Below are 27,008 nucleotides of genomic sequence, written 5' to 3'. Positions count from 1 at the left end.
GTCAGTAATCATTTGCTGCCTGCCTTCCTATGACATTGAAGGTACAAACGTCATCCCACCAGGCATTTAATGGTACCACTTATCTTATTATTTGGGTTTCCTTTGTGAGAAATTATTAGACATGCAACATCTATTGTGGATTTGAGTAATGACAGGTCACCGCTCTGCTCAATAGGACAATCTTAACTTTTTAATTTGTGGCCTACAGAGAGTTAAGGAGAGAAACACAAGGGGCCACATTAAGCATTTTTATTTTTTCAAAGATGAAGAAAAGGCCCAAAGATCAGCCACTGGGATCTTCTTATGTAAATGCATGCTCAAAAGCTAGGATGCATCCTTGCTTGGGGCCCCAATTCTTCAGTTAGAGTGCTGAATATTACTGACTAGATGATCCACTGTAACATTCATTAATCCAATAGTTTTGATGGCCAGATTTGCTTCACCAGGATTTATGGCAACAATCAATCTTGCAAGAGGTCTATCATATGGAAATAAATGGAAGATTTCTCTTCTAAACCTTACGTGGAGTTACACTTGATGAGCATGCTAGCTAGGCACATGAACAGTAGGGCTCATATGTAATGAATGACTTGGATCTCACACGTCCCATGTTCTCACTTTTGTGGATGTCTTGGTTTAACTGCTAGAGACACATTTGCAAGTGACTTGATATTATTGAAATTGTATGATCTTAAGCTCGTTAGAAAGATAATAAATTTAATAAGTAATTGTTTCATATTGTTATGATATTGATTTAGGCTTAAAAAGTGAGCTGAAAGATATGTTATATATATAAATTTTAAGAAAACTTGAATTTTATGTAAATAATTAAAAACTTGATTAAAACCTCTCTAATGAATTAAACTATGTTGAGTGGGTCTCTCAGATAGGACTCACGGCCCACTATTCATACATAAATGAATTGGATCCGACTCTATGGCTCGGTGCCAATGATGGATAGATTCTGTTTCAATACTAAGATCATGGGATTAAGTGCTCATGTGATATGAGTGGGTTTCCTCCTAGCACGATGGCTGAAATATAGGCCTCCAAGTGTCATTATCATGGGTTGCTCAATGATCAATGGTGGAGATCAATTTGGCCTTGATACAGACTGAATTAGCTAGCGAAGCTCGCTTAATGCTGATTTTTGCGCCATGTGATCTCCATGTATTACCTCCCTTAACATTGTTTCCTTAAGCTGCACATGTAATTCATGGGTGGGAAAGATGAGTTTTTGTATCATTATTTCTCACTTTGAGGTGGGCCAATCTCTAGCACATAGAATTAATTCTTCTGAAAGTGTACATTATAGTTGTAAAATTGTATTTTTGACTCTAGGCTCTTGGCTACATATGAACTCTAATAGAGGTGCAGGTCTTTGTTAGGTTTTTTAAGCTTTTATTAGATATGACGTTCTCTCCAAAGGAAAATTCCTAGCAACTAAACCATTAATGGACACCATCCTATCAATCGAACTAAAGATTACTTACATGGTTAGCCTTCCCTTTTGCTTTATCCTCTTTCTAATTTTCTTTTTATTTTTTTATTATTTTTCCGTTAAGGTTTATTTCAATTCATTGAAATTGAAAGGAAATAAAAAAAAAAAAAAAAGTGAAAAAGGGAGAAATGTATTTTCTATAGAAATCAAATCTCCACTATTGTTTTTCTTTCCTTCTTTTTTTCAAAATTTTCTTCGGACGCATTCACGCGTAAGTCTTTTTGGTGGCTTGATGGACTATGGACCGTACATATTTGGCCTACTTAGTGAGGACTGACCTGTTGAACTACTTGATATATCGTGCACGAATCTTGTACCATCCCTACTATCTGATGCATCATCACATGTTAAGTAGGAGGAAATAATTAATTTTTTCAATTTATTTTTCAGATTTGCATTCATGGATTTTCGTGATAGTAGTTTGCCATCAATGGGTTTGAAGCTCTAGCACCTAACTGGGATTGATATATGGATTTTATTTTTTTTTATTTTTTATTTTTTCTTTTTTCCTTTTTTCCATATCAACGAATGCAATGAAGGATATATGCATAAGTGGTATCTGTATAGGGAAGGTTCTCTTCCATTCCCTTGTATTGAATTGGGGCCATCTTCCCCAATAATCCCTGGTGTAGGGATTATTGGTTGGTTCTTTTCTTTCTTAAGTGACTTGTATCATGCCTAAGGGAATGCCACGGGGAATAATCTCCAATGTACACCATGGTGGCCCACATCACTCAAAATACATGATTTATTATAGATTCGTATGGGCAAACTAACTTTCTTTGGGTTGTTCTTCACTCAATGTTATTTCCTTTAGTAAGAAGTGCTAAAAATCCATCTACATTTTCATTTTTATAGAAAGTGATTTTCTTGGCTGTTGTTGCTTGTTTAGAGAGAGAGAGGCAATTTCATTACTTTAAAGAGTGGGAAACCATTATCTAATTTGTTTTGGGCAAGGAGAGAATTTATTTTCATTACCATGGATGAAAGTGATGGTTGATATTTCTATTATGGGCCGAACTATTACGATAATTCATCACTATTTCAAAATAGTAGAGCAATCCAACCATATGCAAAGCGTAGTTGAATGGCAATCTAGACCACCCAAATCACTATCTCAGTTGGGGATGGATTATTATTCAAAAAATTAAAAGCTAAAAAATATATGATACTAATTTTATCCTATACAATTTGGACAACTCACTATTTTACTTTGAACCATCCATTTGATAGGAATTAAATGAGTATGGGCTTAGCCAAAGTCACATCTCAATTTCATTGTCCCGCCTCTCATTTTCTAAAACTTAAAAGTTACAAAGTTGCCCAGTGATTCATTCCACTTGACTCCAATTCGACCGGACCGCATTCAATTCAACACCATGAGTCACCCTGACAATCACCCCCAACAAACACCGGTTCGCCTCTCGGCTCGAGACTAGATGGGTCTTGATCTTATCCTTTGATCTTCCTTTGATTCTCTCCTGAAATGCGCCAAAAGTAAGAACAGAGTGTTAGGGGCTAGGATAGAGAGGCCATGAGTATGCAGATTGATGGTGTTAGTGCTAAAAAATGCTATGACATGGGCACCACAAGCATCGTGAACACATGAGTTAGATCACTAATTTGTTAGAGCCATTATTCATGCTTAAAAGAGAAAATAATGATAGATAAATGATTCTAATCTTCCTTTCCAACCACCTATCCTTACAGAACACCAATGCGATGCCGATTGCACTACGTGATCGATTGAAGTGAAGACCGAGACTCATATACAGGCGAAGGAAATAAGTAAACCTATAACGGACCTCTCTCTTATAAATGGTCCAACCATCCAAGTCCCTTATCTATACATGTGTGCTAACCCGGACCATATATGGGCCAATGCTAACCAATGGTTCCCGTTCGGGTTACACTTAAGATGTCCTAGCTAGGCACTAGCCCGCTGAGGTTCGTGCTTCATTGCGCCCGTCATTCTAGCTCATGCCTAAAAGTTTTGGCCCAATAACAAATTGGTCTAGGCTAGGGCTTGCTTTAATGGGGTCCAAATAGCCTAGCCTAGTTAAAGTTCAGCATTTGTTTGGCTGCACTATTGAATTGTAGGTATTAGTTAGGGGTGTCGACGGGCCAAGCTATGTCAAAGCCCGGCCTGCATTTTTCAACCTAAGCCCGAGCCCAGGCTTGGCATGTAACGGGCCAAAATATTCCAGCCTGAGCCTGAGCCCGGCCCGGGTTAGTTATGTAAGGCCTGACTTGGGTTGTTTATAGAAGCCTTGGCTTGAGCCCAAGCCTGAAATTAAACCTCCTATAATTATTATTTCGCAATTTCGCAATATATATATATATATATATATATATAGTGAAAATTTGAAAATTTCAAGCCTTGATAGTGGTGATCCTAGCTCACTTGAGCGCTTGGTGGATGTTTTTCATGGCCAGGAGGAGGTTGACAATGAGGGTCTTCTCACTGGAATAAATGACAATGCGGATGATATTCGTGATGATGTTGGTGGAGACCCATGATCGAGCCCTTTAAATCTTGGAAGAGAGAATGTCATCATTAGAGTGGTGATGCTAACGACAATGTTAGTGTTGGCACAGGCACCGACGATGGCCGGGTTATCATTGAGAACTTGATGGTTGTGATAGTGAAAAGGAAGGAGAAACCCCATTTTCTAGACAGAACCTAAAGGTTTGTCCTCATGGTCATTGAAATGTCATTTAGAGGACATTATAAGTAGCAATGTTATTACTAGGCAATGATTTGTGGGCTCCACAGTGATGTATGTGTTTTATCATGTCATCCATCTATTCTAGATCATTATTGGGCTTGAAGCCAAAATTGAGGTAGATGCATATCTCAATCTCAGGTGGACCATACCATAGGAAAATAATGGTGATTGAACTCTTACCATTGATAGCTTCTTAAGGCTCACTATAATGTTTATTTGCCATCCAACTTGTTGATTAGATTAAAAAGAAGTGGATGAAGGGAAAACACAAATATTTTATTGATCCAAAGCTTTTGATCTTGGGTGGACCACACCACAGGAAAATAATGGTGATTGAAAGCTTACCATTGAAAACTTCCTAGGGCCCACTATAATGTTTATTTGACATCTAACTTGTTGATTAGGTTAAAAAGAAGTGGATGAAGGGAAAACACTAATATCTTATTGATCCAAAGTTTTTGTGGCCCTTGGAAGCCTTTTGTGGCCCTTGGAAGCCTTTAATGGTAAGCGTTGAATTACTGCTTTTTCTGGTGGTGTGGTCCGTCTAAGATTTTGATCTGCCTCATTTTTTGGGTTATGCCCTAAAATGATACGGAAATGGATGGACGGCTTGGATAAAACAAATACATTATAGTGGAGCCCATGGAGCACCACTATTAGAACAATATACATTATTTAACTAGTTTGAGATGAAACACATAAAATAAAGTGCCATTGCTGCAGATGAGAGTGGAAGCCATTCAAAGTTCCCACAAAGTTCTGTGGGCCCACCATGATGTATGTGGTATATCCACACCATTCATCCATTTTGTGAGATCATTTTAGGGAATGATCCAAAAAATGAGCCATGTTCAAAGTTCAAGTGGACCACACCATAAAAAGCAATTGGACAATGATGCTTATTGTTGAAACCTTCTTAGGGCCCACCATAATGTTTATTCGCCATCCAACTTATTCATGAGGTCACACAGACTTGGATGAAGGGAAAACACAAATATGAGCTTGATCCAAAACTTCTGTGGTCCCCAAAGGGCTTCAACGGTAAAAGTTCAATTGCCAATGATTTATGTGGTATGGTCCACTTAAGCTTCGGATAAGCCTCATATTTAGGATTATGCTCTAAAATGATCTCGTGAAATGGATGGATGGTGTGGACAGAACACATACATCATGGTAGCCCACAGAACTTTGCCACATCAACACACCACTAAGCAAACTGCTTTGGTAATAAGGACTGGACATTCAGTTAGGTAGCTTTTGCAAGAGAGATTTTGATTTTTGAATTCCTAGAGGGAGGAGAATTTTTTAAAATAAGGGGTTTTAATTTTAATTTTTAAATAATAACGGGCCAGCCTTTTAGAAGGCTAAGTTGAAGCCCGGTCCGATTACGAAGCGGGCCGAAATTTTAAGTCCGAACCAAACCCTCGGGCCTACTACTCCAGCCAAAGCCCGACCCAAGGTTGGCCAGGCACAAAAGCCTGTTGGGCCAACGTACAATTGCAGGAGTACGATTTGAGTTGTTCATCAGGTAGGCCCCTCCATATGTAGCTAGTAATTAGGAACTTGCCTAAACTAGAACTAGATGAATGATCCACAAATCAAACACATGTTCTACACTAGGACTTAAATACGTTGTAGAACAAAGATAGACAACCCAGCTCAGCTATCTAGATAAACATGTGGGGTAGGTGGATCATAACTTATGGTACAACTTGTTGGACTTGAGACTTTCTTTAATTTAATATAAGGTGCTAAAATGAAAATTGTCATAATTATTAAGGTATATTAATGATTTTTATTTTTTATTTTCCAAAAATGACATCAAAATGTAAAATTTGAAATAATTAGATAGTGTTTTATAAAAAAATCTTTTTAATCAACATTTCTAGACTAGCCTAACTAATGACTAATAAGTCGAGAGTCATTTGCTGGGTGGATCATAACTTATGATACAACCTGTTAAACTTGGGACTTTCTTTAATTTAAAGTAAGGTACTAAAATGAAAATTATCCTAATTATTAAGGTACATTAATAATTTTATTTTTAAAAATGGCATCAAAATGTAATTTCTAAAATAATTAAGTAATATTTTATAAAAAATCCTTTTTAATTAACAACAATACTAATTTTTAATTAACAATAATACTAACTTCTAGACTGGTGTAACAAATGACTAACTCTCATCTTCTACCAAGTTGGCATATGGTGAGTGACTTCTTAGTCGACTTTCCTTGGTGTTACCATAACTCTTTGGATGTAGTTTGCGCATCACCAGAACACTACTTATACTCTTTTAAATCTAGCATGATGTATTTATTTTATTCATATCATTCGTATGTATATATGTGCTTAAAATTGAAGCATATTTAAAGCTCAAGTAGACTATATTATAAGAAATAGTGGGGATTGAACTCCTTATGCTTAAAACATTTTCAGGCTATAGAAGTTTAAGATCATGTTAGACATGGTTTTGTGTGTGACGCCAACACCCCACTATGGTGTATGTGTTTTATCTACATTGTTCATCCATTTTGTCAGCTCATTTTAGTATCTGAGCCCAAAATTAAAATAAATCCAAAGCTTAAATGGACCACACCATAAGAAGTACGGATTAAATGTTTACCATTCAAAACTCGTTAAGGCTGCATGAGGTTTTTTTTTTTTGTTACGCACACACACACACCACCACACACTCATGCTTTTTCACCACCTATGGATAATTGAACCCTTGACCGGGTGTTGAAACTCCTGAGAGTCTACCACCCGAGCAATAGTAGGGATCCTTAAGGCTGCATAAGCTTTGAATCAAGATAGTATTTGTGTTTTCCTCCAATAGGTGGATGAAAAAAGAAAAAAAATCTCAAGAAGGTTTCAACGGTGGATGTAATTATCCACACTATTTCATGTAGTTTGTGGTGTGGTTTACCTGAGCTTTGGATATGCTCCGATTTTATTTGGGTAATGCTCTAAGATGAGCTTGAAACATGTATCATGGTTGAGTCAGTAGTGGCCTTCCGAAGAGGTTAGATATCAAGTAAACACCAGTACGGCCGTAGGAAGGTTTCAACGACTAATGTCATTATCCCCACCGTTTGCTGTAGTATGGTCCACTTGAAGTTTTAAAATGCTTCGATTTTGGTCTCATGCCCTAAAATGAGCTGTAAAAACGAATGGACGGCGCAGATAAAACACATTCATCACGGTGGGCCCCATAAAATCCAGACACCACCTATCTACGTGGTGTTGGGCTCCCGCAATCCGCGTCCAACACTTCCAGGAGGTAAGACTGAAAGAGAGCGAGAGAGAGAGAGAGAGAGAGAGAGAGTTTTAGGGCTTTTCAGCGACCTTTCTCCCCTCACATCTTTTTCCCTTCTCCTTCATCTTCGCCGCCGCGCATACACCGAAACCTTCCGATGGCACCTCCAGGCCCTTATTCCGGCACTAGCACTCTCGCTCTGGTATATTTCTTTCTGATTTTTACATTCTACTCCCTCTCCGATTTTCATTTTTCTTTTTCCTCCTTGGTTTTTTCATCTCAATTCCTATCCCCTCCTCTGCAGGTAGCTCGTGCTTCGGCCTTCACCTTCGGTCTCGTCTATGGAAGCATGAAGCTTTCCTATCTCAAGGTATTCCGGTCGATCTATGCTGTTCGTCTTGATTTATATGATTAGATCTGCTTCATACATTGATTCAATGACCTTCCGATATCGTGACCGTTTGTTAGGATTACTCGATAGGGATTTCGTTTTCATTGATTCCCGGTTCCTGATGCTTAGTACAAATTTCAGGATTTAGTACAGGTGGGGCCCATGCTTTGGTGATCTGGACCATGGATTTGATGGGGGTTCCCTGTTTATCTCCTAGATTGAAAGATCTTAGCCGTTCAATTTGTGAAAAGGATATGGCAGTGGTGTGAATTCAGTGGACAATGGGTCAACGATTTAAGTCGTGATATTATCATCAGTGACATTCTTGGGGCATCTGATGTCTGTGGTTGGGCACATCAGATTAATGGAGTGGATTCCTGAAAGATGAGGCCCACCTTTACAGAATCCTATGCCCTTGCAAACTCTACAGTTGATGAGGTTCAAGGCCCTATGATTCCTCTTTGCTGGTAACTATTTAGTGATTAAGTTCTTGAATTAGGGTTTACTGAAACATATAATCATTGCTAAGAATTCATCTTTGAACTTGTTTATGTCGCTTATGTGGGACTCGTGGGTGGGTGGTGAGCAATGTTGTCAAATGGCATAAGTGATCCCATTCGACTCAAGGGGGCCATGCTCTTATGCAATCGCACAACCCCTTTTTTTTAAAAAAAAAAAGAATAAAAAAGGAAAATTCAAGGAAAAATGAAAAAATATATGAAAAATTATGTAAAAGATTATAAGTATTGGGAATTGTTTATTATAGCTTTATTGATGTCATTTTAAGAGAGAGAGAGAGAGAGAGAGAGAGAGAGAGAGAGATTTATGAAAATAGCAGGGGGGGTGCCTGGTGAGAGAGCCTATCTATAGGCAAAAAGTGAGAGAAATTGAAGCAAAAAAAAAGTCTCAACAGTCAGAAATCTAACCGTTGGGAGTTTATACCATCGCATACTATGTACACAATGGCATAACTGCATAACTATGGTGCGACTGCATAAGCCTCAATGGCACAATGACCACACATGCTACCGTGACATAGGCAGTCCACAGGTCCAAAATGGCATATGTGATGGCATAGGTGCTCATATGATTGCGTATGATAGCATTGCTGGTGAGATTGCAAATATTTATTAAAAAAGATAAAAGATGGAAATAAGATTGCTGACACTTAGATGAGAGGCTGACACTAGCCTTGACCAGTTCATCTGCAATGGAATTAGCCTCACTGCCTAGATGGGAAACGAAATGTTTAACTGAGAGTTGAGGAATCTAATTTCATTGAATACAAAGATCAACCCCCAGGGTTCTGAATTCCCTTCTAAAAGAACCATTTGATCCTTGAAGCTGCTGTTGATGATCAAAATTGCTTCATGCGGTTATGTGTGATTCTTTTGATTAAATTCAAGATTGTTTTGGTTGAACCGTGTCATGATGATGCTTATTATGATGTGAAGGACAAAAGTCTTTTCATAACCCTTTCTTATGACAATCGTGATAAATAATATGGTGTGTTGTGTGACTTGAAGGAGACTTTCAATGTCATTTAAGAACCCATTTTTAGATTTCAAAAGAAGGAGACTTAAATGTCACAAGTATTTTACTTTTCAAAAAAATGTCACCAGTAGTTTAATGCAAGCCTTATGAGTGGATCCCATGAAATCCTTGGAGTTGCCCCACAATATGTTTGATCGAAGATTGGGCCCCATGATTTTCCTAATGGGTTATTGGGGCTCTACAATTTGTCTACATAGTTGTGGCCCTTCATAATGATCTGATCGATTCTTGGAACCCACACAGCTTTGTTAGTGGAAGCCACACATTATGCAGTCAAACTAGTCTCCAACTGCATAGGATTTATTATTCTATTGGTTGTTAGAGCAATAGATATCATGACGTGTCGAATAATTTTACATATAGTATTTCTGTCCCTAATATCATTGGTCACTTTTATGGTATCAAACAACATTTGAATGTCATGAAATTGGTTTCGTTAGAAAGTGTATTGAGTTAGCTTTCAAATGAGCCCAAAACCATGCAATTTGGACATCATTTAAGTGGGTCATGAGCTTATTATTGATTTGCAAAAGGCCTGTATGTTTGTGATGGGATTTAGGAATATTTTAATCATTTTTAATATTTTATTCAAATGGATAGTTAGGATTAGAGTTGATGAATGCAAGGGTTATATAATTGTATTAGAGTTCCTTTTGATTTGGGCGAGCATATACATGGAAAAGGACTCTTTCATGAATGTTGCATGAAAAATAGAAGTGCTAGTGTAGAGAGAGACTCTCTCGCTCTGAGGGAGTGATTCCTCAAAACTTACTAGTTTCAATGCTTAATATAAGCATGGTGTGATGCTATGCTCAGAGCTGGGCATCGGACTGAGTCGGATTGGATTCAGTCCAACTCGATTTGGTCCGAAATCTTTATAGCCCGACCCGAACTCGATCCAATTCGGGACCGAGTCCGGGACATCTGACTCGAACCGATCCGATGCACGGTTGGCCTGACCCGAACCGAGTCCGACTTGGTCAGGGAAATTGAGTCGGATCGGGTTGGGTACGATTCGGTCCCTTTGAGCTTTAGATATGATTTAACTTTTTTTTCAAATGCTCGAAAATGATCACGAAAAATGGATATAATAAATACATCATTGAGGGGCCCATGTAATTTTGCTCTCATTTGAGCCGTTCGTACAACTTGGAGCTTGAGGCCGCTAGCTGTGTTGACGTGCACTTTGCATATTAACGTTGGCAAGTTCTGTGGGTCTGATCATGGGTTATGTGTTATATCCAAACCATCCATCCATTTGGCGAGCTCGTCTTAAGGCTTGAGACGAAAAATAAGATAGATCTAACTATCAAGTGGACCACACAAATTATTAAACGGTGAAAATCATTATCTCTGCTGCTATTTGTGGTGTGGTCCAGATGATCTTTGGATATTATTCATTTTTTGGATAATGCTCTATAATGATCTCTAAAAATATATGAACAGTATAGATATAATAAATACATCATTGTGGGGCCCATATAACTTTGATCTCCTTTAAACCGTTCGTACAACTCGGAGCTCGAGGAGCGTCAATGCTCGTCTTCGCACGACACGTACCTACAGTAGCTATATAGGGGAACAAATTGGCTACTCCCATGTGAGATGAAATGAGCTGTTTAAAAGGTAGACAGATGGTATGTATTTGATGTGCATGTGGCTCAAATGATGCCCTGACTGGTCTTATTTTCATGCCATAGAGCATGCATGATGGGGGTACACATGATCAACGGATCAGATCTCCGTATACATTCTACATTGATGCGTGGGGAGGGTAGGATTTGGAATCCTACTCGCAAGAGTAGGATAAATAAAGGTAAGAAGAGAGTGGGGGTGGTGAAAGGTGAGCCCGTGGTGCAAGGTATGTTGTTGTTCACATGAGCCCACCTACATTCACATAGAGAGAGAGAGAGAGAGAGAGAGAGAGAGATAGAGAGGGCTCATGACATGATGTGTGTGCTTTATCCACTCCGGATCGGATCGGTCCGGATTGACCACGATCCGAACTCGATTTGAAAAACATTGGATCTGAATGGCCTAACTCGATCCGCACCGATCTAGGCTGTCGGCTCGGGTCGGATCCACCGGATCGGGTCAAACATGCCCAGTTCTATATATGAGGGTGTGATGTTTTATGTATTATTGTATGGTTGGTGCGATGCTTAATTATGATTGGATTTTGCAATATTATCCAGCTCGTGTAGTAAGATCTAAATTTGGGAATCTAGTCATTTATTTCAAAATTATTGCATTTATCAGTTCTTGAAGCATTGAGATTGAGAATTCGACCATTTGGCTATTGTCATGTATCAATTTTCGTACTGGAGCAAGTTTAGTGGAAATGGATTTGGATATCTCCCAAGTCCCAACATTGTCAATACTCGATATGGACTGATCTGTTTAAAACTAGATATATGGTGTATATGGAAGGATCGCCAAGGTGGTGATGAAAACTTCATCACCTCCTCTAACCTTTGCTTCAAGAGGGGTCCTAAATCCTCACCCAGATGACCTTGTTCCCCTCCATTGACCTTGCATACCAGCTTTGCTAGGTTTAACATGACTTGCTGACAGCTAACACCCTTGCCACAGTTGCATGAGAAGCCAACTCAATCCACTAATCTAATTGATTCGTACATTTATTTGAGAACTCACCATCCAGCAGATTCCATCTGTACGCCATACATTTTGAAATTTCAGTGATGATTGACCTTTTGTTGATGGTTTTCAAGAAGCTTCCATCAAGTTTTCCTCCCTGCACATCCTTCAACACTTTTGAGTGCCACTTTCACCTATTTTCTTCCATTTTCATTTTTGTACCCAATCCACTTCCCATCCACTTTCACCTATTTCCTTCACCACTTTTGCCTCTCCACTCCCCCTGCATTTGTCTTGAGATCATCTTCCCTAGGTTCTTAGCTATTGTTCCCTACTCAACTGCTTGACTAAAGAGTATTTGCTGCTGACGTGGATGGGCCGATTTAGCTAAACCCCCTTTTGACACAATTGGTAATATATGGGCTGATTTAGATTGGGATTTTCCTCAAATCTAGAGCTAGAACAGTTGCACAATAATGACTGACAAAGAAATGAAGACGGATTCACTAGTCTAAAACAAGAGTGATCGCACACTCCTCTCAAATACAAACTATCAACACGTTAGATTGGAAAGAAAACATGGCAAACCCTCAAAGAAAATCACTTTCTTGTATTGAATAAATATACAAAAGAAGAGTTACGTGTACAAAGAGAGATGTAGGAGGACCAAAATGCTTTCACAATAAGCCATTAGTTGAGTAGATTGGTCAATTCTAATTATTCAAAGAGACAAAACTAAAAATGAATGAAGATAATTCTAAATCTATCACTCATGTGATCATAGGAGATCTACTTGCCATAATTCCCGCCGGCCTAAAAAAGAAATTTTTTTTTTTTCCTTTTTCTTTTTTGTTCTTTTTTTGAAAGATTTCTAAAAAAGAACTCACCATCAATTTAAGGCCCCACCTTTGTAGCAGCTGTTCTTCGGTTTCAGTGATAATCAATGGTGAAGGCCTATGCATCAGCTCAGTGTCTCATTCAGAGCATGGCACCATATATCACGCCATTCCTCTTTTCACTTCTTTGGGTTCCTCCATGTCCTGAATCCTGTGCATCAACCTCCCACTTCTTCTGCAACAGTGGATTCATGGGCATTGAATGTTTGATTGTTGATCCTGGTTTCATTTGCTATTTTCGATCATCTTCCTGTCAATGTAACATTGTCTTGGTTGCTGGTGGCCTTTGATTATTTCCTCTGATCACGGTGGAGGTGGTAGAGGGGAGTTGATCTCCATAGAGCTTGCAAGTATGTTTAAGAATCGAGCCATATCCTTAACTATCGAGTTATTTGTATCCATTGATCTGTTGGTCCCTGTTGCTGTGTCATTTGTAAACGGATTTTATAATTCAGTTGGAACTTTCTCTGATCCCGCAGTTGATCTGACCTTAGAATCATTAATCAGTGGGAGGTTCCTTGTTTTCTAGTTTTATTGTCGTTGCCCCACCCAAGTTTGGTTGAACTTGTCCAAGGTTTTTTTTTTTTTTTTTTTTGACAATTTTCTCTATTACCTCCTCTAGTGTTCTGATATCCTCCTTGGGTTTCTTACCTCCCCCTCCCATGTCTAACTTAACCTTCTTTGCTTTCAGTGAGATTCGAGAGTTCCTTTTGATAGGAGTGTTTTTTAATAACTACCATATTGCTGCTTTCTTTTGTAATACTGGGAGGGGTATTGATATGGATTGTCATCAGACACTTTGGAAGGCGGATAAGAATCTAGGGTGGGGCTGGTAACAAATGCGAATGTCATAGTTATGGTAATCCGTATATGAATCAGGTGATGAATAAGAATGCTCACAATAAGGATGAGAGTTCAGGTTGGAATGATTGTATGAAACATTATATCTTCCTCTTGATGACATCCCAACAATGAGACTGGATAGGTTTAAAAAGGCTATTAGCTGAATGTTTGGGCTTTAAAGGCTAATGTGGGCTTAGATGGCGTAGAATTTTAGGCTTAGAGGGTGTATGGTTGGGATATAAAGGCTAGATTTTGTTTGAGAGGGCATGTCTAAGAGTTTTAAAGGGTTCCTATGGCTAAAATATGGGGTTGTATGGGGAGCATTTTAATGTATGGCTCTAGATTTAAGGTTCAGAGGTTGTATGGTTGAGATTTGTTAGTGTTGGATGGGCTGGATTTTTGTGGAGGGGTTGATGTAAGAATTTAAGGTTCAAGGGGTGAAGATTTTGGGCTGTAGACTATACAGAGTTAGGGTTAGGGAAGTGGATGTTTCTTATTTAGTTTTCTAGATTTAAAGTTTGGGTATGTCTGGTGAAGATCTAAGGGTTTAGGGTTATTGTTTGGAGTTAGAGAAAGCTAATATGAAGGTTTGTGATGTGTATGGGTAGGATGCAAGGGCTCTAAAGGTGTTGATGTGGTCCTTGGGGTGTAAATCTAAAAAGTTGGTATATATGTATGGTTGGTATTTGTTATGGATCTAAGGGCTTGCTTGGATACAACAAAAGTTTTGCCCCGTATAGGCTATCTAGGACAATTAACCTTTGGGATCTCTATCGCTGGTTTGATGCCAAGAAAAGTTTGACAACTTATCCCAAAAAGTGAGGATAACCAGTCCTCTTAAAAGTTGACTTTAACATGTCTTACGTAGCAGTTTATTAAGGTACATTGGTGAATGTTCTTTGGTACACATGCATCACATGTGCCTATGTGTTGCATTTGTCACTGTCAGCCTCAAGTGTTGCATATTTGCTGCATGTGCCACACTCACCTTTAAAGGGCCCCACATGCCAATGTGTCAGGGCTGGTTTGGTTGCAATAAAAGCTGTCTTGATAGCCTCCTATAGGCACTTTGTCCCGCATGTTCTTTGTTAAACACCTTTGAATAGAGAAGGATCATCTGGCACATGTGAGCATTGTCACATCAGCAAATGTGGCACATATGGGCTGCTTGTAGATCAGTGGTGGCACTTGTGGACCCTTGAAGATCGATGTTGGCACATCTGGTATTTGTTGAGTGATTGAAGATGGCCACATGTGGCACATGTCTACATTGACACATGTGACATGTCACACATGTGGGGTACTTGAAGGTTGAATGTGGCACATGTGGATGTGAGGTGTTTGAAGCTTGAAGATGACACATGTGGTACATAGGATTATTGTATACCAAACAACAAACGGTAGTGTGTACTTTAAAGAACTACTAAGCATGACTTACTATCCTCTCCCTTTTAATGATGGGCCATTCTTATTTTTTGAGGAAGTCTCTATCCTAGCTTTTCTTTGCAATGGTGCAAATATGGGTATTGGCAAACTAGGGATAGAGCTCCCAATGACTGATAATCCAAGAGACAACTTTAGTTCCATCCAAATGAGTCTTCAATGTACACATATATGGTTTACATGTGCCATCGTCCATCATCAAGCACCCCACATGAGCCAAATGTTCCACCACCATCAATCTTTAGGTGCGCCCGAATGTGCCACCATCAATCTAAAATCAGCATGCATTTGCTAGTTTACATATGCATATAATCCTTCTCTATTCCAGGATGTTTGCAAACAAGCAGGACAATGTCCTGACAGGCTATCTTGGACAACTATGTGGCCAAAGCTTTTGCTACATCCAAATGGGTCCTAAGTGTTTTGGATTGGGTGGTAAGATTTAGGGCAATAGAGGGTGGTTGCTAGTGTTTCTATAAGTTTGAGGTGGCAGCTAGGGTCTTTGGGATGCAGGGGGTGGCAGCTAGCATATAGGGTTTTGGAATGGGGGAAAGTACCAAGGCTAGGGTTTAGCAGGTTTAGAGTTTGGCCAAAAGAGAAAAAAAGAAGAAGAAGAGAGAGAAAGGAAGAAGAGAACAACCTCAATTCCCAAGTGCAGAATTTGCTCTAATATATATTTGATGCGATGGGAAATCAATGGGCTAACTGGCTTGTGATTTCCTTATATTTGGAGCTGCAACAGCTGTAAAACTGTCACCTACAAAGAAACAAAGACCTTGGGAACTGGTCCTGACAGCCACTAGTCTAATACTAGTGATTGGAACTGGTCCTGTCACCTACAAAGAAACTGTCTGGCTTCAGTGCTCTCAAGGCTTGAAAATTTGAGGCAGGACTTCTTGTCGCAAGGGGCAGAGGAAATGAACAGACTTCAAGTGTTGAGTTGGAACGGGGTTTGAAGACATACGAAGAGGGAGAAGCGGGCATCCTTTGCTTGGCTTGTTCGATGTAATCGTATCTTAACTATAGACAATCTTCGAAAGAGGTCTGATTCTCCCAAATATGTCTCATGTGCATGAACGAAGCAGAATTGGTAGATCATCTATTCATCCATACGCCTTTTGCGCAACGAGAGCGAATCACCTTCTTAACATCCTTTGGCAACATATGGGTGATGCCCTAGTCGGTTTTCGATATGTTTTGGGCCTGGCATGACACCCATCTTCCAAAGGAAAAGCGAGAAATATGGCAGCTTGTGTTGTTAGCAGTGTGTTGGAACATACGGAGGGAGCAAAATCGGCGATGCTTCCTAAACAAGCAAGGACCATGGGAAGAAAGGGCATGGTTTTCTAAGAGGGATTTTATGGTTTGGGCATCAGGGATGAAAAATGTAAATCCAAAGGAATTGATATCTATGTTGGGATTGTAAAGGGGGTTTGTTTTTATTTTCTACCTTCGATGTATATTGTAAGTTTGATGGGGTCGTATTATTTGCTGCTTGACTGGTGTCATTCAACTTGTTAATAAATTAAATTCATTACGCTTCAATAAAATAAAATGAAATAAAATCAGATTGTACTATTTATTCGGCGAAGCAAGTTCCTTTGTCTCCAGTTTGTGTCTGTAACAAAATAGTCCTGAGTGATCAGTCACTTTGCATCTGTTGAGAGAGCAACTCACTGTTGTAGTGTTGTTTGAAGGATGGTAGGGAGGCCAATTTCATGATAAGGCAATTCTCTGGAAAGCCGATTCCAGTTTATTGGATTATGAAAGGAAAGGAACAGTTGAACTTTTAGGGAAGAAGCAGTATTGTAGAAGATAAAATGAATTAATTCATTGATTAATGATTAGAAATGAATTTGGGTGATTTAGTGTACAAAATTTCAACCGGAATTTGTAACTTGATGACCAAATGGTGTTCATGTAAGAGTAGCACTGGGAGGTTACTTGTTAGATCCTTGGAAGATCTGTGGATAGGCAAGGAGTGGTAACTGCTTTCCGTAGTCTGTTGAAATGCCTCCTCTAACAGGATTATGATAGGCAACTGGGATAGTCTGTTGAAAGAATTGAGGGTAGTACAGAACATTCATTTTTTGGAGAAATTGGGAGGAAGAAATCCAATTGATTGCTACTCGCCTTTCAATTATTTCCAACTCTGTTCCTCAAGTGGTAGGTGATTTGTGTTGGAAGGGGAACTCAATAGGAGCTTCTTGGTCAAGTCTCTTCAAGCACAGTATCAGGCAGTGATCTTGTCTCCAATTTCAGGTTTTGGTGCTCTTGTTCCTCTTAGAATGATGCGTTTTGTGGAGTTTTGTTGGGTTGATGTGGTTGACAAAATTCTTACGTGAGCCCGTAAAAAATCATGGGAATCATTTAGCTCACACATGCTTGTGTATGAATGATGAAGAAACTATTGACCATCTTTCTTTCCATTGCAATATGGTTGGAAGCATTTGGGGGTACTTTCTTGAAACTAGAATCATTCTCCCCATCCTTTTCTCCCGTCTTGAAATTAGAATCCTTCTCCTCCCCCTTCTCCCCCCTTCTCTCCCGTCTTGAAACTAGAATCATTCTCCTCCTCCTCCTCTCCCGTCTTGAAACTAGAATCCCTCTCTTTCTCCCCCATCTTGAAACTAGAATCCTTCTCCTCCTCCTTATCCCCCATTCTAAAACTCGACTTGTTAAGATCGTATTGAGTTTAGTTCACGACTCGCACTCCTACTCTCGGAAACACGAATCGTTCTACTTTCAACTTGAAAGTCACTCTATTCCTCCTTCTCCAAGATACACGAATCGTTCTTTTCTCGACTCGTTAAAGATCGTATTGATTCAGAAAGACTTTATAAAAAAAAAAAAAAAAAAAAGGAGTCTGGATCCTCTATTCACGTCAAAGAAGGAAAATTGTGGCTGTTGCAATCTAATTGGACCGTATTATTACACACTGCATTTAATACTGCATTGCTAACTGCCACGGACCAATGACGATATAGGAAAGCAGAAAAGTCATGCTTGACGCAAACAGAGGATCATTACTCAAAAAAAAGAAAAAAAAAGAAAAGGGAGAGAGCTTCCAATTGGGCTAGGATTAGATCCTAGCCCAATCGGAAGCTCTCTCCTTTTCTTTTTTCTTTTTTGAGTAAGGATCCTTTGTTTACATCAAGCAGCTTTCTTATATCATCATTGGTCCATGGCAATCAACAATGCAATATTAAATGTAGTGTGTAATAATACGGTCTAATTAGATTGCAACAACTACGATTTTCCTGCTTTGACAGAAACGGAGGATCCAAACTTTTTTTCTTTTTAATTTCTAATTAATACAACCCCAATCTCGAAAGCTGGTTTGGGTGGAGGACGCCGATTGCGTCCTACCCTGCCCGTCTCTAGCCCCAAACGGGCAGTTCTGTGGGCGGGCCCACCTTCATGTATCTGTTTATCCACGCCGGCCATCCCTTTTCTCCGATCATTTTAAGCTATGTACACAAATATTAGGAATACTCGACGCTAAAATGGACCACACCACAGATGATTCTTGGCGTTTAATGCTTTGTGCATTTAATGCAATCAAGCTTATTATTCGGTGTAGTCCACTGTAGCGGTGGATCTGCCTCAGTTTTGTGCACATAATTCCTGATAATGTCTGGAGGTTCTGAAATTGGAAAATTCCCGCCATAATTATAATTAATCTGGACCGGTTTGATAAAAATCAAGATTTATCTCGGCGATTGGATCAAAACCGACCTACTGATCAGCGTGCGAATATTGCCGCTCAAAATAACTAACTTGAGATGATATATTTAAAATCTCGGTACGTGTCTAGAAAGAAAGGAGGTTTCAAAATCGTACGAGTATTCCCGCTTAAATGGTAACTAACTTGAGATGGTCTATTTAAAAGCCTTTCTAACTCAATAAGATCTTTAACGAGTCGAGAAAAGAACGATTCGTGTTTTTGGGAGGAGGAGTGAGTTTCGAGTTGAAAGTAGAACAATTCGTGTTTCCGAGAGTAGAAGAGCGAGTTAAAAACTTGATTTAATACGATCTTAACGAGTCGAGTTTTAGAATGGGGGATAAGGAGGAGAAGAATGATTCTAGTTTCAAGACGGGAGAGAAGGAGGAGAAAGATTCTAGTTTCAAGACGGGGGACAAGGAGAGGAGAAGGATTCTAGTTTCAAGACGTGGGAGGAGGAGGAGAATGATTCTAGTTTCAAGACAGGGGAGGAGGAAGAGAAAGAAGAAAGCAGTGAGGAAATAGAGAGATCTCCTGCAACTGCAAGTAGCTTTCAATCCAGTGCTGATCGAGTACTTTTGAATCCCAGGTAAGCCCAAATTTCTTTCCCCCTTCTCTCCCTTCTTTTTTTTTGAGTAAGGATCCTTTGTTTGTGTCAAGCATGACTTTCCTGCTTTCCTTCATCGTCATTGGTCCTTGGCAGTCAGCAATGCAGTATTAAATGTAGTGTGTAATAATACGGTCCAATTAGATTGCAACAACCACAATTTTTCTGCTTTGACGCAAACAGAGGATCCCAACTCTTTTTTTTGAAAAAAATAATATCTAATTGATACAATCCCATTCGGAAGCTGGTCTGGGTAGAGGACGCCGATTGCGTCCTACCCTGCCCGTCTCTAGCCCCAAACGGGCAGTTCTGTGGTCGGGCCCACCTTCATGTATCTATTTATCCATGCCATCCATCCCTTTTCTCCAATCATTTTAAGCTATGTACACAAATATTAAGAATACTCAACGCTGAAATCAAGATTCAAGACATAGCATGTAACGTGGTGTTCACCCCTTTGAAGCATGAGGCGTAGCTACATGCTACTTCCATATTCTTAATTAAGGTTGCACCAAATATTGATAATATCATCAATATTTGGTGCAAGTGCAACCAAACACAGGCTAAAATAATAGGAAAATAGGGCAAAGATTAAGTTTATAGATAAAGGAATTGCAATAGATGATTTAATATCATTACTTATATTATTTTACTAATCAACCAAAACATTAACTAATTTTTACTAGAAAATGAAAATCTAACAAAGCATTGAAAATAATTGATCTTAATGTTTTAATGAAAAATAATTTGTGGTGTAAGCTATGTAGTGTGTAGCGTAGGCTATGCACGACTTAGGCTATTTTCATGAGCTACGCAGGTTGAAAGCTAAGCTATTCTATGTAGCATAAGCTGTTTAAAACACTAATGTTGTTTATACTTATTGGCCGCAAGATGAGCTTTGTAGCCTTCACTTGGACCATCGACATGATACTTAATTCGATAGACCTAATGATTACCGACAACATTCATATTGTGATGTTTGGGGACAAGAGTCAAAGTTCTGTTGGCATAGAGAGTAGACATCTTCATCATTGCTTGATGCCGATGAGGAGGCATAGTCTCATAGAGGTAGCAATGTGGGTAAAAGGTTTGAACTTTGGTCTCATAATGGGCCTTAGTTTGAGCAAGCGGAGCAATGAGATGAATAAGCGGAAGAGATGACAATGCCTGACGAGTACACAAGTGAGTTGGCATGGATGAATGAAGTGAAGGTGGGGAAGAGAGAGGGATGGTAGGTGGGGGAGGGAGAAGGCGATTACTACTGATGATGATATACCTTTAGAGGTTGGGATAAGATGAAGGACCTAGGTGTGAAAAAATGGTTACGTTTCGGCTGATATATAATAGTAACAACAACCATTGTTACAAGGGGTCGAAACTACCTGTTATAAAAAATGGCACTTTTGATACATGCATTTAAGCCTTAAGAGGGCTGTTCTACTCTTCTTCTTTTTTTTAATTTTTCTTCTCATTTTTGAGTGATGCGGGATTATTGCAAGGTCAAAACACAAGATTTGAGCTCGAATTGACAAATCGAAGCTCGAAGCTAGTTTTGGGGAAAATAAAACGAGGTAAAAAAATCCATGGTTTTGATTTTCTTGCTGTATGTGTGTCGATGCAACATGATATGACCAAAGTGGCAAAATATTGCTAGATTTGTGTTCGATTTGGGCATATTTGCATCATTTTTTTATTTTTATTTTTAAGAGTTAATTGTTTTCCAAAATTTCAATGATTTTCTTTTTCTTTTTTAAGTTTTCTCAATGTTTCCTGCATTGATGCATAAATAACTTATTTTTATTATAATGTATTAGAAAAGGGATTTTGAGCATTTTTCATTTTTGGGTATTTTTTATTTTCTTGTTGTATGTGTGTTGATGCAACATGATTATGACCAAAGTGATAAAATATTGCTAGATTTGTGTTCAATTTGGGAATATATTTGCATCATTTTTTTAGAGTTAATTGTTTTTCAAAATTTCAATGATTTTCTTTTTCTTTTTAAAGTTTTCTCAATGTGTCCTGCATTGATGCTTACATTGATGCATGAATAACTTATTTGTAGTATAATGGATTAAAAAGGGATTTTGAGCAATTTTCATTTTTTGGGTATTTTCTATTTTTGAGATGAATGGTAATCTAAATTTATTTTTATTTTTCCTCAAATTTCTTGAGGGAAATGATGCGTAATGATGTGCACTAGTGGGATGAATCCCATGGATTGCACAAAGTTTAGGCTGTTCAAGTGTACTCAAAATGGCTTGGCACTAATCCGATTATTATTATTTTTTTCCATCAAATTTCTTAATGGGTATAATGATTAGGGATATGCGATAGTCATATGAATCCCACAGATCACACGAATTTTGGGCCGTTCAAGTGTACTCAAAATGGGTGACAGTGTTCATTAGCTCATCATGACTCATATGTGGACTTACAATCTTTAGTGTATTGATATTATATATGTAGACTATTCTTGATATTATATATTTGGAATATTAAATAGAAGACTTTCAGAGTAAGTTGGGTTACTTTGTACTCACGCAGCCCGAGACAACATTCTCTTACTAAATAATGGTCCATTACGCCATCAAATGCAGATGCAAAACAAGAAAGAATACATATTTGGAATTCTCACCTTTGTTTTTTTCAAATTTTTTATTTTTTATTTTTCTGTAAAAAATTTGGCTGTTATAGGGCTGCTTGGCTGATATAGCTCATTTTGTATCAGCCAGTGTGCTGGGCATTACACTGGCAGTTACTGTTACTAGGTTCCTTTCGGAGGACGCAAGAAGAATCTCCATGGGTTATGAAGGTTGTAGGAGGTTATGCTCCTGAAGTGGAGGAAGAAGAGATAATGACGTTAGAGACGGGAGAGAAACAATGTAACTAAACTTGTTGCTCCCTGTGAGGTGGAAGAGTAGAGTGACCATTAGCATCAGGAAAGTAAGTTTCGTCAAACACAGCCTGACGTGAGATAAGCACTTGCCCAGTTTGTGGATGAAGATAGCGATAACCTTTGAGATACCAAACCTAAGAAAAACACAAGGAAGAAACTTGGGATCAATTGGGGTTCTATGGAAAGGAGGTGAGATTAGGTAAGCAGGGACACGCCAAGACTGTAATTACAAGAAATAATCAGCAAGTTGACAAAAAAGAACACTCTAGGGACAATCATTAAGGGTAGGAAGATGATTGATGAGGAAAGTGGTCGTGGGGAGAAGGCTTCAACCAAAGGAAAAAAAAAAAAGGACGTTACTATGCAAAAGGTCAACCTTATCTCTGCACTTTGTTGATGCTTGGGCAACAATCCTATTTTGTTGAGTATGAGGCACAAACCACTAACCCATTGCCACTACCCCTTCAAATCATGCTTTCGACTCATACTCCCAGTCTCACTTCCTAGATGTTTATGCATGCTAACACTTGAAACAAGTGCTTCCTCACTCCCTCACCTGAATTTGTTGCTGCTACGCTTTAACACTTCATGCAACAATACAGGAGACATCCTGTGACTCCCATGAGCAGATAAATGAGATGAAAAGGCTGTGGAAGAAAACGTCACCATGGGCAGATGGATGAAATAAAAGGCTGTGGAAAAAAACTCACCTGCATTGCCATGCGTCATACAAGTTGATTTTCAACCATCCGATGAGAGCTTGTATGACAAAGAAGAAAATTTATTTATGCTTCAAAGGATGAAACCATGTGTATTGACTAAAATCATCAAAGCGGCTTTGTCAAATCTTCTTCTGTACTTCATGTCGTTATTCAAATGTCCGGCTTTAGTGCTCTCAAGGCTTGAAAAATTGAGGCGGGACTTCTTGTAGCAAGGAGCAGAGGATAAGAAGAGATTCCAATTGTTGAGTTGGAACGAGGTTCAAAGACATATGAAGAGGGAGAAGCGGGCATCCTTTGCTATGGGGTAGCCCCGAAGGTTGCATCCTTTGCTTGGCTGATTGGATGCAATTGTATCTTAACTATAGACAATCTTCGAAAGAGGTCTGATTCTCCCAAATATGTCTCGTGCATGAACCAAGCAGAATCAGTAGATCATCTATTCATCCATTACGCCTTTGCGTGACGAGTCTGAATCACCTTCTTAACATCCTTTGGCATCATATGGGCGACACCCTGGTCGGTTTTCGATGTGTTCTGGGCCTGGCATGACACCCATCTTCCGAAGGAAAAGGGAGAAATATGGGAGCTTTTGTTGTTAGCAGTGTTTTGGAACATATGGAGGGAGCGAAATGGGCGATGCTTCCTAAACAAGCAAGGACCATGCAAAGAAAAGGTGTGGCTTTCTAAGAGGGATGTTATGGATTGGGCATCAGGGATGAAAAATGTAAATGCAAAGGAATTGAGATCTATGTTGGGATTGTAATTTGGGTTGTGGTTGGGGTTGTAAAGGGGGTTTGTTTTTCTTTTCTACCTTCGATGTATATTGTAAGTTTGATGGGGTTGTATTCTTTGCTGCTTGACTGGTGTCATTCAACTTGTTAATAAATTAAATTCGTTACGCTTCAATAAAATAAAATCAGATTTTACTGTTTATTTGGCGAAGCAAGTTCCTTTGTCTCCAGTTTGTTGTTTGTAACAAAATAGTCCTGAGTGATCAGTCACTTAGGATCTGTTGAGAGAGCAACCCACTGTTGTTTGAAGCATGGTTGGGAGGCCAATTTTATGAGAAGGCAATTCTCTAGAAAGCCAATTCCAGTTTATTGGATTATGAAAGCAAAGGAACAGTTGAACTTTTAGGGAAGCAGTAGTATTGTCGAAAATAACACGAATTAATTCATTAATTAATGATTAGAAAGGACTTTGGGTGATTAAGTATACAAAATTTCAACAGGAATTTGTAACTTGATGACCAAATGGTTTTCATTAAGAGTAGCACTGAAAGGTTACTGGTTAGATCCTCGGAAGATCTGTGGATAGGCAAGGAGTGGTTACTGCTTTCCCTAGTCTGTTCAAATGCCTCCTTTAACAGGATTATGATGGGCAACTGGGATAGTCTGTTGAAAGAATTGAGGGTAATATAGAACATTCATTTTTTGGAGAAATTGGGATGAAGAAATCCAATCGATTGCTACTCACTTTTCAATTATTTCCAACTCTGTTCCTCAAGTGGTAGGTGATTCGTGTTGGAAGAGGGGAACTCAATGGGAGCTTCTTGGTCAAGTCTCTTCAAGCACAGTATCAGACAGTGACCTCGTCTCCAAATTTAAGGTTTGGGTGCTCCTCTTAGAATCATGCGTTTTGTGGGGTTTTGTCGGGTTGAAGTGGTCGACAACATTCTTACATGAGCCCTTAAAAAATCATGGGAATCATTTAGCTCACGCGTGGTTGTGTTTGAATGATGAAGAAACTATTGACCATCTTTCTTTCCATTGCAATATGGTTGAAAGCATTTGGGGGTACTTTCTTAAAATCTACATGTCAATTGGGTGATGCTGCAAGGGGTGTTGGATTGTTTGTCTCATGACCACCCGTCTCTTTTGGGTTAAGAGGTAAATTGTTTGGAGGATTTTTCCCTTTACCATTTTTTGGATCGTTTGGCTTGAAAGAAATACAAAATCTTTAGAGGCGAAGGGATACTGTTCATGGTTATTGAGAAAATTTGAGCCATGCTTGTTCATAATGCCCTTTGTTCAAAGGAATTCTGGGGTCTTAACTTTTAGGAATTAGTGATTTCATTCACCATTAGACGAGGGGCATGAAAAGGGCGAGTTAAGCCATTTTGGGGAGCTTCTTCAGTGGTCGTCTGTGAGCTATTGACAGATGCTCCCATGCGAATCTGGGACCAATGGGTATGAGGGGCATCTTAGTAAAGGACATGGGTAGGGTTGTCTAGAGGTGCTTCTTAGGGTAGGGTTGTCTGGAGGTGCTTCTTAGGAAATGAGATGGGTGAGTTGGCTTGTAGCAAGTACCATACCTGCTACAGATTATGAACCCTAGTTCTGCGTATGAGAAATGTATATATAGCATTTTGGATCATAGTTGCATAATGTGCGAGTGGAAGAAGCAAAGCGGCTGTTCTCAAATTTCAGTATGAGTGTGAAATGCTAGTAATCAGGAGCTGGAAAATTATTTCGAAGCAGATCAGCACCTTGGGTAGAAGCAACTAAGATTTGGGAAATGAGCCACAACTGCCTTTCGTTTTTTTTTAAATTTTTTGTTTTGTTTTCAAAATTCAGGATTCTGATCATTACTCTTAGTTATATATATGGAAAAAAAAATAAAATTTGTTAGCTTGAACTCGAGTTTCGACTGGGGAAAAAATTGGAGTATCCGAGCTGGATACTCAGGTTAGGGTTAGGATTAGGGTTGCTCTTCGTGAAGACTCAAAATCCAAATCTAGTAGGGTGCTGAACTCCAGAGATTTTTTACTTTTTTTTTTTTTTGAATTATAGCAAACAGTACCAGTTGTGCACCAAAATCAATTTTTGATATTGTTAGGCAAGCATTTTAACATGATTATAGTCATTATAGCTATGAACAATAACCATTCTTTGGAATATCCATATCCTGAGATCTGATTTTAAGAATCTGCTATACCTGACCCTTCTCATACTCAATACTTGTACCTGTAATCAGGTAAACATAGGCTACAACCACCTCAAGCCACCTCTGATGGCCCATCTTTGTCTGCGCCTTTCATTTCGTGATCTAATTCATAGATCTGTTCGTATTCAAAGTTGCTATGCAGTAGCCATCCTTTATGAAAAAAATCATTTACTTATACAGAATCATTTTGAAAATCACATTCTTTTAATTCTTTTTTTTTTCCTCAATGAAGCAAAAATCTGTTTCTACTCCATAAACAGGCACTCACTTTTCTTGTTTGCTTTTGTCAGGCGAAGGCAAAGTCCCACCAAAAAGCTGAGGCAAAGGGCCATCATTAAAAGGAGAGTGCATGGGATCTGCAGTTTGTTTTTGTTCTTCTTTGGGGCTTAAGAAAAACCTCCAAAAGTGTGTTTTCTTTTTTACCATAATGACAGAGTAGACCCAGGAAACTCTTGCGGGCTCAACATTTCATTGAAGATTTCTCCTCTTCATAGGAAGAATCTGTTGCCATAGGGTCGAACACATTGGAGAATTTTTAGACAATGTTTTTTTTTTTTTTTTTACTTCAAGAATAATTTTGCGCTTTCCTGTTTGGCCCTTCTTAAATGATTTTTAAGAAAATAAGATTCCAGTGCTAAACATGTACACTAGTTTTTTCTTCTCAGGTAGTGGTAGTCATGCACTCCATCCCACCATGGGTGGCATGGCATGCCTTTGAGGTCCGGACTGTCACTCTAGTAGGCCCGATCATGGCGGAACCACGCCAATATGACACCGGTCCCACAACTCTGGTCACCCAATTGGAGGGCTTCCTGCTCGTATGTGGAACATTGATCATCGATTTGTTTCAGCTGTCCACCATTAATCCTGGAATCCTCAGTACTGCTGCAGTAGTAAG

The 27,008-nt window shown here is 39.0% G+C and overlaps 1 protein-coding gene across 1 annotated transcript; it reads left to right on the top strand.

Annotated features, from left to right (window-relative positions):
• Positions 1-7,514: 7,514 nt before the first annotated feature.
• On the top strand, positions 7,515-26,702 carry LOC131221935 (uncharacterized). Its single transcript, XM_058217238.1, has 3 exons — positions 7,515-7,689; positions 7,792-7,857; positions 26,401-26,702. The coding sequence occupies exons 1-3, from the start codon at positions 7,645-7,647 to the stop codon at positions 26,446-26,448; spliced, it is 159 nt and encodes a 52-aa protein (XP_058073221.1). The 5' UTR covers positions 7,515-7,644; the 3' UTR covers positions 26,449-26,702.
• The last annotated feature ends 306 nt before the right edge of the window (positions 26,703-27,008 follow it).

This window comes from Magnolia sinica, chromosome 12 (genome assembly GCF_029962835.1).
Source record: "Magnolia sinica isolate HGM2019 chromosome 12, MsV1, whole genome shotgun sequence".
Taxonomy (NCBI): Eukaryota; Viridiplantae; Streptophyta; class Magnoliopsida; order Magnoliales; family Magnoliaceae; genus Magnolia; species Magnolia sinica.
The sequence above is the reverse complement of the archived record's forward strand: the minus strand, read 5'-3'. Positions and strand labels throughout refer to the sequence as shown.